Below are 18,505 nucleotides of genomic sequence, written 5' to 3'. Positions count from 1 at the left end.
CCAAACTCGTTGGAACTAGGAATACGACCGTAACGATTCCGGGTCGCTTGCGGATGGCTTCGACCTGGTAGGTTCGGGTCGACCCGCCCATTACGAGTACAAATGTGAATATTTTAGAAATTGGCTAAGGCATTGGAGGTTTTAGGTACTAATCTGAATTGTAAAGTCGTAAAACCGTTCGTTCATTAATCACTTCTATCTGCTACTCTATTAGCTGAGTATCTTATCGTTGATGATGACTATCGACAACATTGGACAGGATCCATGACGCAGATGTGTACTGCAACTATACATGTTGTGTAAAATTCATGCATCCACAAGTAATATGGCCATTTGTTGTGGACCAACTTTCCCACATGTTTCAAAATAGAAGCTATCAACAATAATGAGGCGGTTCGTAGCCCGAAGCATCAAAAAAGCGGACACAGTTCACACGAGGTTCAAATCCCATCCGCACCGTTCATCCGTAGTGAGGACTTGACTATCCAACTACGAGGTATCATTAAGTCTAGTAAGCCAGCAATGACAGACATGACCCTAAGGGGTTGGTCAAAGATGAAGAGGTAGACCGAAGAAGAAGAATGCTAACGATTAATGATACGTACTGCTACTGATTTTTTTTTCTTATGTGTTATTACAACCTCGAAAAGTCTCGAAGCGGCGATAATCACTATGTACCGTACCGTGGTGGTAGATATCTTTTGCGGACTAGCGAGTGGTGATCGACAGGTGGAACTGCTACTCCGACAGACTCACGGAGTAGGATCATCAGATCTTCACGCACCACATGCTCATTGACTTCAAGTCGGCCTACGATACAATCATGTTTAACATCGCTAAAAGAATTTGTGTGCAAGAGTATACCACTTGACTGAAATACGCTCTCCTGGTCTCGAATTTTCGTGACTCGTTTCGCCTGGGTACCTATCTTGCCAGCTGGAAAGCCTAGTGGTTGTTTCCAGTGCACAAAAAGGGAACCAAACCCAGTGCCTGTAATTACCGCGGCATCACATCGCTTTGCGGCTGCGCTAAGGTTTTCGAGCTTGTTGTGTACGAACCTCTTCTCGCTGGTGCCTCGAATAACCTCTGCACTTCTCAACACGGATTCGTCCCAAAGCGCTCGACCACCACAAACTTGGTTGAATTTGTCAGCCTATGCTACAGGATCATCAACTCCGGCTCCCAGGTGGACGCGATATACACGGATATCAAAGCTGCCTTTGATAGTGTCCCGCATTCCTTGCTACTCGCCAAACTCCAGGTGTTGGGTACGCCCGTCCAATTGCTGACTTGGATGTGTTCGTATCTCGCCGGCCGATTGTACCGCGTGAAAATGGGACCCCATTTGTCGCGTTGTATTTCTGCTTCTTCAGGGGTGCCTCAAGGGAGCAACCTCGGACCGCTGCCGTTCGTCATTTTCATCAATGACGTAACTAGGGTGCTTCCTGCTGGAAGCCACCTACTGTTTGCTGATGATACGAAGCTATTCCTGTCGATCCAAGACCGGACCGACCAACTCCGCCTTCAAGCTATACTCTGTTCATTCAAATCCTGGTGTTCAGAGAATGGTCTTGAATTGTTTGTTGAGAAGTGTGTTTGTCATAACGTTCACGAGAAAGCGCTGTCCTCTGGTGTACGACTACACATTAAACGGTGTCAGGGATTTAGGAGTGCTCCGCGATGAGAAGTTGAGCTTCCGCGAACAGCACGAACAAGTCGTCACCAAGGCCAACCAGATGATGGGTTTGCTTAAGCAGCTTGCTCACGATTTTACGGACCCGGTCTCCATCAAGACGCTCTGCTGCTCCTTTGTTCGATCGGTGCTGGAGTATGCCTCCATTGTATGGTTGCCATCTGCTGCTAGGCCCCTGGCCCATTTGGAATCCGTCCAATGCAAATTGGCTTTCCGCTTCTGGAAGGTTCAAGTGGACTACGATGCTCGCTGAGTGATTTAGAGTTTCGAGTCGCTGAACCAGCGTAACTGCAACGCCCAGAGACTATTTGTTGCGGGACTTTTGGACTACCGGATCGACTCCTCAACACTACTCTCTGGGCTCAACTTACACGTCCCAACCAGGCCGTTTCGCCCAAGGACGCTGCTTGACGTAGAGGATCGCAGAACCCGTTTTGGTACCTTTGATACCTTTCTCCGTATGTGTCGCAGATATAACTGTATCAGTAGTCGTCATCAACCAGACATCCAACCAACCAGAAGGGGGCCCTGCATGGCCCGTTGAATTATAATAACAATAAATTATAAACTTCAAGGGGTTGAAGATGAATGCAGGAAACACGAATTATTATCTTGACGAAGATTCTGACCATAACGTAACCCGGTTAGGAAACAGAGCTTCAGTTGCTTGAAAGAAGATCTTATATCTTCGAGCAATCGAAACATCAGATAGCAACATTTTTAGCTAAATCCGAAGGCAAATTTTTCAGAGAATTTGTGCCTACTAGCGCCTCTACAAACTTCTGCAATCCAGAAGACTCCAGTAACACACAAAATGTACGATATAAGTTACTCTGATACGCCCGTTAGGTCTTTAGTGGCTTAGCGTTTTCCTTGATCGTTACAGGTCTGTAGCCTGGATTGAGCTCTAGCGATGGCGGACGCTAATGCTCTCGCTATTTTTAAGTACTATCTCTGGCGGAGTGCCGGAAAATGTACCAAGAACTAGCTGAGTTGTTTGACGGTCCTGAAATCCCGAGATCATTGGAAACGGATTTTTGCCCTGGATTTGGCTCGTAACCGTGCTTACTCCTGAGCAGATCCAGAAGAAGTTCTTTCACTAAATAAGACAGGCCGTCCACAAGTCAATATTTTTTATCCATAAACTAAGTACCACTGGCTTATGATATTTCTAGACATCTAGATGTATATTTTACCTTTCACTTTGCTATTCGGAAAGGAATCCTGTTTGGAGATGCATTATCACCCTTGTTAGAGCTTGAAACCTGTCTGAGGTACTCAAGTCTTAGAATGAGGTAATACGTGTTACAGATGTCCTCAATGGACAAGTAACGATATAGGGAGGATTTAAAGGCGCATAAAAAAGACTTCGTAGAATTTATGTTGAAACATCGTTGCTGGAGCCTAGAACGCATATTATACCAATTATTTACCAACATTACTGATCCTCCACATAAATTCGATCAACCAATTAAAAAGGCGATCCTTTTTAATTGCAACTAAAGCGGGGCGATCCATGACACGCAAACAAGCCCAATCTCTTCCAAGAAAACCAATTAAAGAGCAACAATCCATTCCGGAAGGGGTTTTAATTGAAAAACAGAATAAAACAAAAAACAACTACATTGCACGATGCAAATGTATGTGTTGGAGGAAAAGTATGTACAGTGCAGCACGATTGTAAGAATAATCCAACAGTCGTGTGTAAAAATGCACCGAGCAGCAAACAACGCAGCCCGGGCACGATTACCGAGCGAATGAAATCGATTGACAAAAATTTAATTTTACGCACAACTAAGTTGACGAAAATTTACGATCAATTGCCTCTCCTACCACCCAACCTGGTCGCTCCGTTTGGGGAGGGGGGGAGGGGGGGATGCCCTGATTATGGCTGGCTGTCACACGCTTCCGTGTGGATCCATTACGGAGGTAAATATTGAATTTAATTGCAGCATGGTGTGGAATAAAATACGGCTAAAGCCGTCACTGATTATACGGTATCGTTGGGCGGTACGGTGGCCTGCGTTAATGCAGGCAATTGTTGGTTTGATGCTTTTTTTTTCTCGCGTGTATGTGTGTTTTAATAGCTTATATCAAATAAAGCCCTGCTATCAGTTTGATTTTCCCCATTTGTTTTTTCGTCACAACCGGAAACCCAGAGCAAACGGGGGAAAATTGTGAATTTAAAATAATAGTTTTTAAAAATTGTGTTCCTTGCTGGGCTGCTTGCTGAACAGTTGGGGCTAATGCACCAGAAAAGGGCGATGCTCCGGATTCCGGGGTTTCGATTTCAGCAGCTCATTCGACCGTAAATGATGGTGCTGTAAACCACTCACACTGCCCGTGGAGCTCGACGAGTAGGTGGCTCGTTTTTAGCCGAGGCGATGATTTATGGGCCCGTTTGCATCGCTTCATTGAATTTAGTATGGTAGCCAGAGTGGTCAGGGGCTGTTTTTTTACTTCAATATCGTAACGAAGCATCCTTGAAACTGTCGTCCGCCTGATATTACCTGCGAATAAAAAAAGGTTTTAATTGAAAACAATTTTAACAGTCACATTTTGCCTCGGTCGGGGCATTTGGTCTGCAATGTCCGCTTCCGCTGTGCTCGGCCCCGTGACGTTTCCGAAAAGCGTTGAATTCATTAATTTGAATGATCATCATCTACCGTCCAGAGAAAAACGGGGTCGACTGTGCGAGAAATTTGTAGCTCTGTTAGCGTTAGATTTCTGACCGTCAGGCGAAAGGACTCCTCTTGAGCTTGAACATTGACACAACAATTTAAGAGCTGTGAAAAAAGGTGCATACGACGCTTTTCACCAAACTACAAGGGCAATGTGCGTGTGTGACTAGAAATAAACGCTCGACCTAGCGAAACCCCACCCCAGCACGTTGAGCGTTGATAACGCCACACCGCGCCGGTGGTTCAATTTTGGGCTACGTCAATCAAAAACTAATCAAAAAACCACCAAAAAGCGTCACTTGTCGAAAGTGTTGCGCGCGTGTGTGTACTCCCGGCCGGAGTCCACTTCTGGGTCTCCGGCAGGTTGGCACATCACACACGCATCAGGGAACCAGTTTTGCCGAATTTCCAGCAAACCGGGCACGGCATTATTTATGTTTCCTGCAAGTGTAGTTAGTGTTACCTGGTGGTCGCATTGTTGGCCTGCTTTTCTTTCCGTTCCTGCCGGTTTGATAGGCCGTACCGCACGCCGATCGTATCGGGTCCCCGGCTAGGTGCGAATGTATTTAAGTATGCAAAACACCGTACCGCAGCGTTAGTGTGCCAGCGACGGAACTGCAACAATGTGGTCCGGGAAATTGGTCCGGCTGGTGCTGGCGCTTGCCTGCGCCGCACGTCAAGTGCAAGGCCAGTGTTCGTTCACACTCGATATGAAGTTCGGCTCGGTGTATCAGCTTATCTCGCCCCGCTATCCTTCGCGGTACGGGCCCAACCTGCAGTGTACGTACGTAATTCGCGCACCGTACGGCTACCGGATCGTGCTCGACTGTCCCACGTTTCAGATACCGAGCGTAAGTTTGGGGAAGTTGTTGAGCGGGTTAGTTTAGTTATTAATTCCGCGATTGTTGCCGGGTACGGTAGAGCACCGACTGTAGGCTGGACTCGTTCCGGGTATCCCGCGGCGGATTGATCGATTTCTCCGACGCGTACACCTACTGCGGAGCGGGACGGTTGCTGGAAAAGTCGGACGCAAATCAGATGACGATACGGTTAACATCGGCACCGACCAGTGCTGGCGGAGTGTTTTCGTGCAATCTTTCCATCCCGCAGCAGAGTTGCGAGTGTGGCCGTAAAAAGACGGTGAGTCTGCCAATGGATCTTACCAATCTGAAGATAGATATTCAAAGTCTCTTTCCTACCAGCAACGGATCGTTAACGGCGTGGAAACGACGGTAAACGAGTTCCCCATGATGGCCGCGCTGATAGACGTCAAAACGAAAACTGTCATTTGCGGTGCAACTATCGGTAAGCAAGCAGACTTCCTGACTTCCGCCGCTCTAGAATTACAACCCCCCCCCCCTCTGCTCGCTTGCAGTTACAAACAATTACGCCCTGACGGCTGCTCACTGTCTGCTGCAGCGCACCACAACCGATACAGTGCTGCTGGTCGGTGATCACAATATCAAAACCGGAAGCGATACCTCCTTCTCGCAGGTGTACATCGTGGCACAGTTCATGAGCCATCCCAGCTTCACGGTCAAACCGGTATCGAACGATATCGCGCTGGTGCGCACGCAGCAGCCCATCCAGTACAATGCGGCCGTCGGTCCGGCCTGCCTACCCTGGAGCTACACGAGCCAATCGTTCGAGGGCCGAACGGTCGAGGCGACCGGTTGGGGCGATCTAGACTTTGGGGGACCGCGGGCGGACGCACTGAACAAGGTGCAGCTGGGCGTGATCGGTAATTCGGACTGCTCGCGGCGGCTCGGAGTGACGGTTCCGTACCAGCAGCTCTGTACCTTCACCGCCAACCGGGACACGTGTCAGGTGGGTGAATGACGCGGTCGATTGTTTCTTTGTGGCGCGGTTGTAAGAAGATGTTTGCTTTTGCTTCTGTAGGCTGATTCCGGTGGACCGCTGTTTTATACCAACCCCGCCACAGGATTGCTGTACAACGTGGGCATCGTAAGCTTCGGTATTGCTTGTGCCACCGATAAGCCGAGCGTCAATACGAGGGTCACCGAGTTTCTCGACTGGATTATGGTCAACACTCCGAGATCGTTTTACTGCTATCAGTAGGAGTGGGGGAGCTGAGGAATTGGGGAATTGACGTTGGAAGTGGTGAATTCTTTCGCTTGTACGGATGGGTAAGTTTGTCAATGTTGACTGTACCTATTGGAGCGTCAAATATACGACGGGGAAGTTGGGGGGAAGTTATCCCGTGTCTTACTACTTCTGGATGTGTCCTTGGCACACCTTTACATCCCTGAAACGCAGAACCCAGTTGTAACCTAGGAACTAGAATTATTGTAATCGTTTCCAACGCCACTCGTTCGCCGGGAGTTTGAGAGGAACTGAGATGACAAATTGTTTCTCCTAATTTTATGTAAAATATATTCAACTTCCCGATTTTCGTATCGAGGAGGAGCTCCATGTTGGGACCATCGTCATGAGCCAGTGTACGTACACTGGTAACGGCCTGCACCAAACGTTGCATTTGCTTCACGTTGCACGCTGCACAACGACGACGATGGTCGTGGTCGTGGGTGGCACGAAAAACACCAGGAATAAATAATAAAACCAACTGTTACCGACAGTGGCAATGGTTTGCGCGGGATGGGCGCGCACGTTTTCACATTCCTGAGGCATAAAAGTGAGATTTATGCAGCGTCATCCATTGTCTCGATCGTCCCTGCGTCCCAGTTCCGGCTCCTGTCGATGTCGGAAAAGGTAGCTCCACCCGGGAGGGAACCGGAACCGGATACAAAAAGCTTAGTCGGATTGACTTTATCCAATCTGTGCGGGTTTGGTGAAACTTTTCATATCAAATGGACACCTCAGCTTCCTTGCGCGCGAGACCGCCGTATGGGAGTTTTGTAGTCGTGGGGGGGGGGGGGGGGGGTGAGGGTGTGTAAGGTAGATCGGTTTATGCCTTGTTTGGCTTGGTACCAAGTTACGCAGAGCTTGATGTGCCTTCTTTTGTGATTGTCCGTTTCGTCTGTAACTGGGTCTGTTCGAGTGGGTGTTCCGCGTTGTTTTACGAGATTGGGCCTGTTTGGTGGATGGGAGCGGATTTTTTTTTTGCATACATTCCCGGGCGAAATTATTCCAAGGATTTCTGATGCTCTGTTGCTGAAGCGTAAGCCAAACAGCAAAGGAAAAAAAGGACAGGCCCATGTATGTCTGTGTAATGAACAACAATGCGCCCTAGGATTGGGTACGGCAAAAAGTGGGCCTCAGGACGCTTGCAGTACCTTGTGTTGCACAATCTTTCGGTGCTCGAACCGTGAGACCCTGTGGCTGAAGGTTTGCATCAAAAACAGTGGGGCACAAAAAAAGTGGTGCTGGGAAACGATGGTGCAAGGAATTAGCGTGGATATGATAGTACATCACGCTGTGGTGTGGCAAGTGACAGTGGTGGCATACCGGCTGCTGCTGCTGCTGCTGCTGCTGTTACTGTACCGAACCAGAAGATGCATTGTACGGTGGCTACAGAGCTGTGCAGCCCGACGAGCTCCCGGGCCGACCGGTCGTCGGTGCAGGCGGAGTTTTTATTTATGATTCGAAAGAGGTTTGGTCGGAACGACCCCGTCGCTGGGCCCGGTGTGCGTGCGCGAAGAAAAACCATTCAACGTTAAATTTATTGCAGATTGTTGCAACTGTTTTTACCCCAACATTTGATGCATTTCAATTGCATGTGGCCGACTTTTGTTTGGGGTTTTGGGAGTCTAGCTTTAGCGTGCGCTCAGTGTACGTGTTTTTCGTCTCGTACGCTCCATTTTGGGTTGGTCCTGATTTCGGCGCCTTATGGGATAGCAACAACGGGTTTTATATCATTCATCGTTCTCGTTTCGTTTCGTGCCCGTTCGTCCCACTTGTGGCCTTTTGTTCCGGAAGGAATATCGCTCAAATGGGTCCAATTGCACTGAGGGCGGGATGGGACGAAATTTCGGTGTGATAAGAATATTTTGACAGAAGGTTAACAAAAATCGTTCATTTCACAAAGGGCGCCACGACCGTGGCGGTCGTGAAGGGCATACAAATGAAATTCCTTCTCAGCCCCCTCCCCCCCCCTCCTCCTCCCATCCCAGGAGGACTTTTGTTTTGTAAAAATCATACAACAAAGCGAGAGAAAAGTCTTTCGGAACGGAATGGAAAACCGAAAATGCGCTGCAACGTCGGGTTAGGCCGGGTTGTGCTGGCCCAAGTAGGGGCATTTTTAAGGGTTGAGATTTCTGGTGCGTCGTGCTGAATGCTGAATTTATCGTTTTCATTAGTGCAGCGTGGGATGGTTAAAGGTACGTGCGGTACAGACACACACACACACACACACACGCATACTGATCGCTGAACAATCGTGCAGAAAAATGTGTTGAAGCCCTTTTTTTATGCTTCGCCTGTTAAGAGCTCGTGCCAGGGCCCGTTGTTTGAAAGTGAATTGGGGGGACGATAAAGCGTTAAAGGCACCTTTGAGCTGGAGCGTTATGAATCAAATGCTTGGAGGGAATTGGTGAAAATGGTTGCTTGGGGAAGGTTTGTGGACGGAGGGCAGGATGAGAGTATTGGTGGAATGGTTCTCCAATGGTACTTCAATGGATGAATAATGCATTTCATTCGCGCATTGAATAATGGATTGAAGGATTTCCTTTTCGAAGGATGCGATCTTTGTGTTTGTGAATGATTTGTATTGGAGTTTGGCACATTCTTCGCATTGTATTCAGTTGATAGTTGAAGTCATGGTTACATTTTTGGATTATAGAAATTCTTATGTATTTTCTTTTTTAGTAAAAATTGTTTATTTTCCAAAAAATTTAAAAAATTTAGGGACGACGTACACGGTTTTCAAGGAATAGCTAAGAAAATGTTCATCAATCACCAGATTGTTCTTTCCAACAACGTGGATGATGCACTTTGCAAAAAACAATCATACGATGGGAACCCTCTTTCTTACTGCTAATATGACTTTAACGTTGTGGTTTGGAAAAATGGCCACTATAGCCTGCAACAGTATGCTTCAAGTTCGAGAGACCCTAGAGCAAAGGACAAACCAAAGCTCCATGGTCTCCAACTAGGAGCAAACTGAACAGCCTGAGGGAGCATGATCTATTCGGTGTAGCAGCAATCTATGTAGCACATTGTTGTGGAACGTTGGCTTGATGGCTTGCTCTGTTGTAAGACACGTTTGTCCAGCCCCTCACCAGTCGCCGCAAGATTACTTCTCTTCCACTTTGCTTTCCGGAAATTTGCCAATTATCATCCGTTGTAGGCCTTTGATAGTGATGTTTGAATGTTGGTAGGCACGGGTACGTTGTGGAAATGGAGACTACAGTCGGAGGACTCCCAGCACAAGCAATGTGTTGAGCTCCGATTTTTAAGCACCATTGTTCATCCTGTATTGTGATGATTGAGCCCACCTCGACTGCGACGACTGCGAGGATCAATTGCTCTATGGCTCTTAGTGCTAGTGATTCACCTTTTATCTATCGTCGTTTGTACCGCAGCTCCAAATAAGAGTCTGACAATTGCTAACACAGACCTGTCAGCACGGACATTACAGATGAAGTAAAGACAGACCAGGGCCGAATGCGACGTGTACAATTTGAAATATAATGAGTTAGGTCGTAAACTATAAAATTGATACCTGGTCACTAGCCGAACATAACGTACGACGTTATACCCACGGCAAACACATAGAAAGGGGTCAGAGGCACTGAATCGAGTTCGGCGATCCTCTACGTCGAGCATCGACCTCTGGGCGAAGTATCCCCTGCAGACCGTATATGTTGAGCGCAGAGAGTAGTTGAGGAATCGATCCGGTTATCCAAAAGCCCTGCTACCGATCCCCTCTGAACATTGCAGTTGTACTGGTTTAACCATTATATCCCTATAGGCACACAGCGTGCGTCCTAGTCCACTTGCACCCTCCAGTGGTGCAAAGCGAACCGGGTGAGTCGGATGGATTCGAAACCAGGGAACGAGTAGTTGTGGGCAACGACGCAATCGAGGCATACTCCAGTATCGACCGAACTAAGGAGCAGTAGAGCATCTTGAAGCAGACCGGATCTGTGAAGTCGCAACTAGATTAATAACCTGAGTAGTTGGTTGCCTTTAGCGATAAAGTGCTCAAGCTGTTCGTGGAAGCTCAACTTCACATCTGCACTGTTAAGTGCCTAACACAGTTGTTGTGCTAAATTTGAACAAAAAAAAACTTTTAAAGTGTATTTGTACACTTTAAAGTTGCGGACCAGAACCAGTTGCGGACTAGCAGAAATAGTTTCTCGTCGTCCACGAATAGTAAGAGACCTCTGGCGAAGATCAATATCAACGAAAGATACAGCATAAAGAAATGTTGTCCTCGTATTTATTTTAAATTAGGTCTATATGAGCTTTAGTCCTTCTTTTCGCTCTTCTTATAAAATTAATTTTTTTTTTGGCAAAAGACATCTAAATTACTCATTTAGGTTGTCAAATGTTTTGCTGAATACATGAATAAGAAATTGGGAGCTCTCAAACTCTTCTCTGAAGATAATCGTTCATTATGTCCAACAGACCATTAATTTGACGACGCGGTCTTCTAAATTCTGCAATAAATTTTTTACAATTTTGTCGCATCAGTCTCGCATCCAAAATCCAATTCCAAATCCCAACCCAATCAAATTAGCACTGGTAACCGCTAAGCCAACGTAACCGAATGAGTAACATTCATTCGAATCAACCTTTTCAAATTTCACTATTCCTAATTAGTAACATCGCTGCTTGGGTGAAAGAAGCATTTTGCAAAAATCAATTACCAGAACATAATGCACAGCGCTCAATTTCCATCGTCGACCCCATTTTACGACACGACCGTTCAATAGTGTGCCCAACGCACGCGGTTCACAAACAAAATTATCCTAATCCCCTCACGGCGAGTGTTAGGGTGGATGTTAAAACGGAACATTACTAAAACAGGGGATCCTGTCCCTTTAGCCAGCGAGGCGAATGTTTGCGGGGGCTCTTTCTTTGCGATTTAGCGCGATTTGCAAGAGTCAGCTGGGTCGGAGTTCGGGATGGCTTTCGATAGTGAAAGGTTTCCCCGGGGTTTTCGGTTCAACTGGTACATTAGGGTGTCGTCGTTGTCATTCGAACCACCTGTGAGTGTTGAAAATTTGTGTGTGTGTGTATGTGTGCGTGTGTTTCCCGTCAGAAGGTCGTCGTTCCAATTACATTGTGATGAACATTATGTGGCTAGCAGGGAAGCAGGGAGTTGATTTTTTGGCTGCCTCTCCTGTTTGTGACCGGAACCAGAATCAAAAGGACGAAAAGCGTGTTTGCTTCTCTTTCTCTCATTACCAAGTGCATTAAGTATAATGTTGAAGTGAGTGTTTGATCAGTGATAGAGTGATGTTGGCTCTCACTCACGCACCCTTTGGCACGGGTTATCTTTTTTGTTTTCGGTGAATGGCACCTTCGCCTACCGCGGATGCAACCGCACTCGAGTTCGCATTTCGCGAAATTGGTTTGTGAAGCGTTTCATTACTTTGCCACATCGGTTGTTCCACTTGTGTGGCGCCGTGTGTTCACTTGGACGGCCACGTGCCATCATGGATGCACGGTGAAGTGAATTTTCATTATGTGCGCTTGTGCCCTTGCTTCTTCGCGTGCGTCCCTCTTCAATGGGCCAAGGACTGTACTGTAAAGTATCGTAATCTGTGTAGGTACTAGCGTTGGGAGATTCGGGACTCGAAAGATTCAGAGGTCCAATCCGAAGAAAATATCGAATCGGATTAAATCCTCAATGACAGATCCGAATTTGGGGATGGGATTCTATTGGGATTCTATTAGGATTCGATTGGGATTCGACTACGGTTGTATTAAGATTTAATCGAAATTTGATTGGAATTTGGTTGGGAATTCGGTTGGGATTCGATTGAGATTCAATTAGGATTCCTTCAGGATTCCATTGCAATTCGATTGGGATTCGGTTGTGATTCGATTAGGATTCAACTGTAATTCAATTAAGATTCGATTGAGATTTGATTGGGATTCAATTGGGATTTGAGTGGAATTAGATAAGGATTCGATTGGGATGCGGTTAGTATTCTATTTGGATCAAATTGGGATTTTATTTGTATTTGATAGAGATTTGATAGGGATTCGATTGGGATTCGATTGGGATTCGAATGGAATTCGATTGGGTTTCGATTGGGATTCGATTGTGATGTAATTGAGCCGCGATAGGGATTTGATTGATATTCAATTGAGATTCGATTGAGAATCGATTATAATTTGATGGAGATTCAATTGAGATTCGATTAGGATTCGAATGAGATTAGAATGGAATCCGATTTGGAATTTCGTTTGGGATTTCATTGGGACTCAATTTAGATTTGATTGGGATGTGACCTGGATTGGATTGAGATACAATTAGGATTCGATTGGGATTCATAATTTTTAGTGGAGTCTTAGTTGAGGTTTAGTTGGTTAGGTGAGCGAAACGCGAACCGGGAGGGATTCGGATACCTTTTAGGATTGGGATTCAAATATTCGAGTCCCCACTGTGATTCATTTTTCCCATCACTAGTTCGTACTGTGCAGCACGGAACGGGACGGGGGAACCCGCAGCCCGACCATTTCGGGACGGAACTGGTTTTGTGGACGATTTTTTGGGGGAAAACTGTGCATGAGGAAGTTTTTCGGGATACCTTGCTCTCTTTTGCTTTCCATTTTAAAATCATGTTTCCACGGAGCGTGATGCGTGACGGCTTCACGCGGTGCCGCAAAGAATGGTGAAGAGTGCTTTACACAGACACATACACAAAAATTCATTCCAGATAATGAGACGCAAACAACGGAGCCGGGAACGGTGCCGGTGGCGGGCCAGGTTGCTCTAGGATATTTCGTTAATGGATTAAATTAAAATAAATAACGAACAGCAACGATGTGGGAATGACAAAACTTGTGACAAAAGCGCACCGCGCATAAAAGAGGCTAAAGCTGTCGCCCCTTTTGTTGCTTTGTGCGTTGTTTTGATGGTTGTGCAGTTTTCCGCTGGTGGAAAATTTAAAACAGCGTACATGCACATGCTTTAAATTAGGGTGATTTTTAACCAACGCCACTTTGAGGTTCGACTTTCGGTGGGATTTTAATTCTTGCACACGTTGCCTCGTTGCTGTTCGTTCGTTTGCATACGGGTGGCAAGCGGTTGAATGGGTTTTTGGTGGGCTTTGATTTATGGGTGATAATTAAATTGAAATCCAGGAGAGAAAATTTAATTGTTTCCCAAACCTCTTTTTTTCGGTGTTGGTCTTTTGTCGGTGAAACCATGTACCGCAACGTGCGCTTCGGTACAATTCGATTTGGTAAGGTGTATCTTTTATTTGCATACATTGTATGTGTGTGTGTCTGTGCGGGTTTCATCTGTTTCCATCTCGTTCGTTCACATTTGCGAACGAATATGGCACAGTGAAAGCAGAAATTTATATACTTTAAATACATGTGTACTTGTTCGGGTTCGGCGCATTATTCTACCATTGTTCGTCAGCTGAATGATGTGAGTTAATCGCATCGAGTGTTGTAAAGAAGGCATCACATATTTCGCTCGAAGTGCGAAACTCATCGGCATAATGCTGCTTACTGATTTTGTTTTCTCATCCGTAATATTCTTCCCACCCGATGGAGACGCCTGGTGCGGCACGCCCGAACCTTTTGCTCCGTCGCTTTTGGCGGCGTTTATTTTTGTTTACCGTAATGTTGTAATTTTTGTCAATTAAATTAATTGAACTCGCAGGGCGTGTGGTTTGGTTGCAGCTGGCAGCACGTCCGACACGTCTCGTGGGGCGGCTGATGATGGTGTGCCGTCAGAGATTCGGTGAGAGAAGGAATCTGGGTAGGTTTTGTAAAAAAAATAATAAAAAGGTACAGAATTGATTGGGATCGGTTGGTGGGGAAAGCAGTAGGTCAATAATTACTGTTTCTGGTTGTGAACTGTGATCACTGGATGAGGCGGAGTTCCGTCTTAATTATCAGTATTGAATGATTAATTATTTTTAAGGTTACAATAAGTGGGAAAAATGAAGTGGTAAATTTTTTGATGTGGTGATGGTTTAAAGAATCTTCTGAGTGTATTTGTTCTGTGTTGCTGTAATTCTTTTTTAAGCAATTTAAGTATTATGAATTTTTTATCGTAAAGTTTAAGCGTGTCATTTTAAATTTTTTATCCTAACTATTCGGTCGGTTGGTTTATTTTAATGCGTTTATTTAACATCATTTCAGGAGTCCATTTTTTATGAAAGTAGACTGACAATTGATTAAGCTAGACTTACGCCTGTTATAGCGAATTAAGAGGTTCATGTTCAGGTGAAGTCTTGCAAAAAGTCAACACTTTGGCCATATTATTGGTGCCTTCTCATGCAGGGATTACGTATTTCCGAAAACTTTACTTACACGTGCCTATAACATGCCGAGGCTTATCATAGCTAGGTTTATAGAAAATCGGATCGACTCGTCGGCACTGTTCTTCGTGATCTTCCTTTATGTTCCAGCGAGAGTCTACGAGCTAGAAATCTATTTAACATAAAGTAATATCGTTCAATAACGCTGAACCATTTCTTTTTTACTATTTATTGTGAACTTCATGCTGTGTGTCATTCTTAAAAGTCAAGTTTGACGTTCGTCGCACTTTAGAATAGTATTCATTCCTTGGCACTACATCCTCGAGAGGCCTGCCATTTCTGGCTATCTGTGACTTAATTTTATCCGCTTTAAAGTAGTCAGCCCTGCATACGGGGAGGCGGTCTGGATGGGATCTGAGTCCCTGTCCTGCCGTGTGAAGACCGGCGCCGTTATCGCCTCGACCACCGGACAGCCATGTGATCTGTTATAATAAAAATACCAATAACAAAGGTTATCATCGAGAACAATATATATGTTGTCATAAGCCCAAGGATGCCGACAAACTACTGGTTTTACAAGCATCTGAGGACACTTTGGCAATCGAACATTCTATTGATACTGACGACCGCTTGACTGCGTTGGACAGGAATATGCTGAGAGGAACAGAAATATGCTCGTGTTTGAAGAAGAACTTTGAGAGAGCAGCAATAGCAAAGCAATGGGATCAGATAGGACGAACTGGAAAAGTCCGTAAGGTATTTATAAGCCATCTTTACGGTGAGATTATTTCCTTTTTCTTAATCTTCTTCTTCTTCTTGGCCTAATGATCTTCTATTTAGGTCATTCCAGCAATCTAATGGCTTACTAGACTGATTGATACCATGTAGTTGTATAGTTAGTCCTCAATACGAGGGAATGGCCCGGATGGGACTCGATCACCGGTCGTGCTGGGTGAAGATCTTAATCGTTGCTCTTGGTGGGTCGACCATGAAGGTCGTGATATTGCATTGGCAAACCACGGCACTTGACCAAGAGTTGTAAAGGACTGACATTCCATTTCGAAGGATTTACTTTCATTTATGTTCATAACAATTCCAATTCCAAAACAAAACCAATTTCCAATTCCGTATATTCCTTCATTGTATACTTAGTATAGACCTTAACATTTAAAGCAAATCATAACCTTCCTTATACTCTTGTTCTACCAATATGACTCGGAAGAAATTATTCCGTAATAAAAAATATCAAGAAGCAACATTAAATATAAAGTGTGGAAGAGAAGTAAATCATGTTTAACTCCATTCAGGTCTACCACACAGCTGTAGGAATTTGCATGAGATATATTATTTGAATTGTTACACGAAATTTACAAAGGGACAACACTATGAGCAAATAGTATAAATAGAAGCAAACGAACGGACTACGAAATGAATTAAGGGGAAGATGAATTGATGAACAGAATGAACTATCTAACCGGACCAGCGAATAAACAGTATGAAATTGTAAGTTGAGCGCAAAATACGAAAAACTCAATTACGTCCCAATAAGCCAAAAATAAAGAATTCGATCTATCGTGCTGCTTGAGGGCTGCTTAAAGGAAAAACGTATCATCGCCGAACTTTGAGGGAAGTTAAAAAGACCGTGGAGGTTGATGCAGCTATGAAGCTTTTTTACTTGCACTTGGAACTCGATGGAACTATGAGGCTTATTTATAAACCATGCATAGTGTTCATCCGAACTACTCGGCTTATTAAGAAGCATGCGATACCTCATGGAACTTTATGCCCATTTAAGAATGAAAGATGGCCCGTCAAGTTGTTTGTTTACAGGATTATGTCAATAGAACATTGCCATCTGCCATGCGTCGTCAGAAAAATATTGTGTGGAAATATTTGTTGAAAACGTGTAAAAATATCGGGAAAATGTTATATAAAGTGTGCTTAAATTATGCGTGAAATGTTTGAGAACGAAGAAGACTGCGAGATAATCGATATTCCGATCGATATATCCTACAATTCTTGTTCGGAAGATGATTAGCATGGGAATAAATAGCACATAAAAACTTTCTTTAAAAGTTCGATAGACGAAAGCTGCTTTAGGCCCGGTTAAAAGTATGAGGAACTATGGCGCTGCTTAGCTACTGAAAAAGACGTATTAGATCAGCGATCTTTAGCGTGTTGAAATTGGCTGCTTAAGATAATTTGGCTATTTGGGGCCCGTCTGATATCACAAATTTGTACTTATAACCAGTGAAGATTGCCTACAACAGCTGTGTCTGATTCTTCGAAAAAGAGTCAGTTTTAATTTTCTTGATTATTTGCGTTTAAATGTGTTCTCGGTATAATAGTCTTTTCATGTAAAAGCTGACTGATCGTTGCTCATTGTTTGGACACGTCCATTTCATTACAAACTTTAACATGGATCGTTTCTGATAGAAGCAATTTAAATAAAATTGGCATTTCACGCTTACTATAATGAGTCATCTTTTGAATGGATTAAGCCTTTATTGCAACCATTTGATGAAAACTTGTTTGCGCATGGTAGATAAAAGTAACAACCGTGCTTTAAAATCATAATAATACTAGGGTAATCAAAGATTAATTTATGGTGGGAAAAAATGCATTATAGATACAGCAAGTCAATGCAATTAAATGAAGATGTAATAACTCATGCTAGACAACAACCGGTGTGATTAAACAATTGAAAAGCCATCGCGCGATGATATCGTGTATGAGCATTGTCTCGTCTATTATCCTTTCCGACACAATTCAACATCATTGGCCATGTTTACAATACAACGTCATGTCAATTGACCAATTCATTTGGTGAGAAAAAAACATCAACAACTTTCATCCATTTCTATCGATGAGTGTAGGTGTGCAATATTTTTTTCGTCGTCGTTATCGCCACCGGAAGAGACCAAAGTCAAAGCTGACAAATACATGTGTCATATAAATCATCAACATCAACGCAGTTAGTTGAACGCACGTTCCCTCTCTCTCTCGTTTCCATCTCTGTTTACACTTTTCATTGAACCGCATCCACCATTTTTTTGTGTTGCCGTCGATCCGCACACACATACCGTGAAAAGCGAGAGCTTTTGATTGAATTTGTCATCGGGTGAGAGTGTGCGAACGGAAAGTAGCGCAAATTTATAACAGGACGCTTCAGATAGCACCAATTGACGTAAAGCGCTCGGCTGGTGTCGTTGTCGCGTTTCATATTTACTTAAACGGTCCTATTCCAACCAAATCATTCGATGAGGTGGACACGATGTTTTGCACTTCGGTTTGGGGATGGGAAGTGTTTTTTGCCGCTGTTGCTGCTGTTGTTGCTCACCATAGGCCATAAAATCTGTAAACACACCGTTTCAAGCATATTCTGGCGCCGGGTTCTTGAGCATGGGAAAAAATGGCTGTCACCAAATGGAAATATGCATTATGGATGGAGCGCCGTAAAAGCGCAGACAGGCAGAGTGTCGAAATGGAGAAAAAGGTGCCGAATTTAACTTTCACGATGCGCACGGCAAAACGAAACGATAAAATGATGGACGAGAAATCGAAAAACTTTATCATTTCGGCGAGCGTTGTTCGGGACACTTATACTCGTCGGCTTGAACGAGGAAATGATTCATGAAGACGCCGGTTCACACACACACACACACACACACGAACACGCGTGGTATGAGAAAGGTATTGATGTGTGAAAATTTGATGAGCACCTAATACCGATAAGTGACTCAGTACTTACGCACTGA

The 18,505-nt window shown here is 44.6% G+C and overlaps 1 protein-coding gene across 1 annotated transcript; it reads left to right on the top strand.

The window, feature by feature from the left end:
- The first annotated feature begins 4,987 nt into the window (after nucleotides 1-4,987).
- LOC118507394 (venom serine protease-like) lies at nucleotides 4,988-6,576 on the top strand. The gene is made up of 5 exons (XM_036045848.1): nucleotides 4,988-5,225; nucleotides 5,296-5,514; nucleotides 5,577-5,679; nucleotides 5,750-6,201; nucleotides 6,274-6,576. Exons 1-5 carry the CDS (start codon nucleotides 4,998-5,000, stop codon nucleotides 6,451-6,453), a joined length of 1,182 nt encoding a protein of 393 aa, XP_035901741.1. The 5' UTR covers nucleotides 4,988-4,997; the 3' UTR covers nucleotides 6,454-6,576.
- The last annotated feature ends 11,929 nt before the right edge of the window (nucleotides 6,577-18,505 follow it).

The sequence above is a fragment of the Anopheles stephensi genome, chromosome 2 (genome assembly GCF_013141755.1).
Source record: "Anopheles stephensi strain Indian chromosome 2, UCI_ANSTEP_V1.0, whole genome shotgun sequence".
NCBI classification, from domain to species: Eukaryota; Metazoa; Arthropoda; class Insecta; order Diptera; family Culicidae; genus Anopheles; species Anopheles stephensi.
Note: the sequence above shows the minus strand (reverse complement) of the source record. Positions and strands in the feature narration are given on the sequence as shown.

Coding starts and splice junctions, on each gene's coding strand:
- LOC118507394 (XM_036045848.1), top strand. CDS start 4,998: ATGTGGTCCGGGAAATTGGTCCGGCTGGTGCTGGCGCTTGCCTGCGCC. Junction 5,515..5,576: donor AGTGTGGCCGTAAAAAGACG/GTGAGTCTGCCA, acceptor CTTTCCTACCAG/CAACGGATCGTTAACGGCGT. Junction 6,202..6,273: donor CCAACCGGGACACGTGTCAG/GTGGGTGAATGA, acceptor TTGCTTCTGTAG/GCTGATTCCGGTGGACCGCT.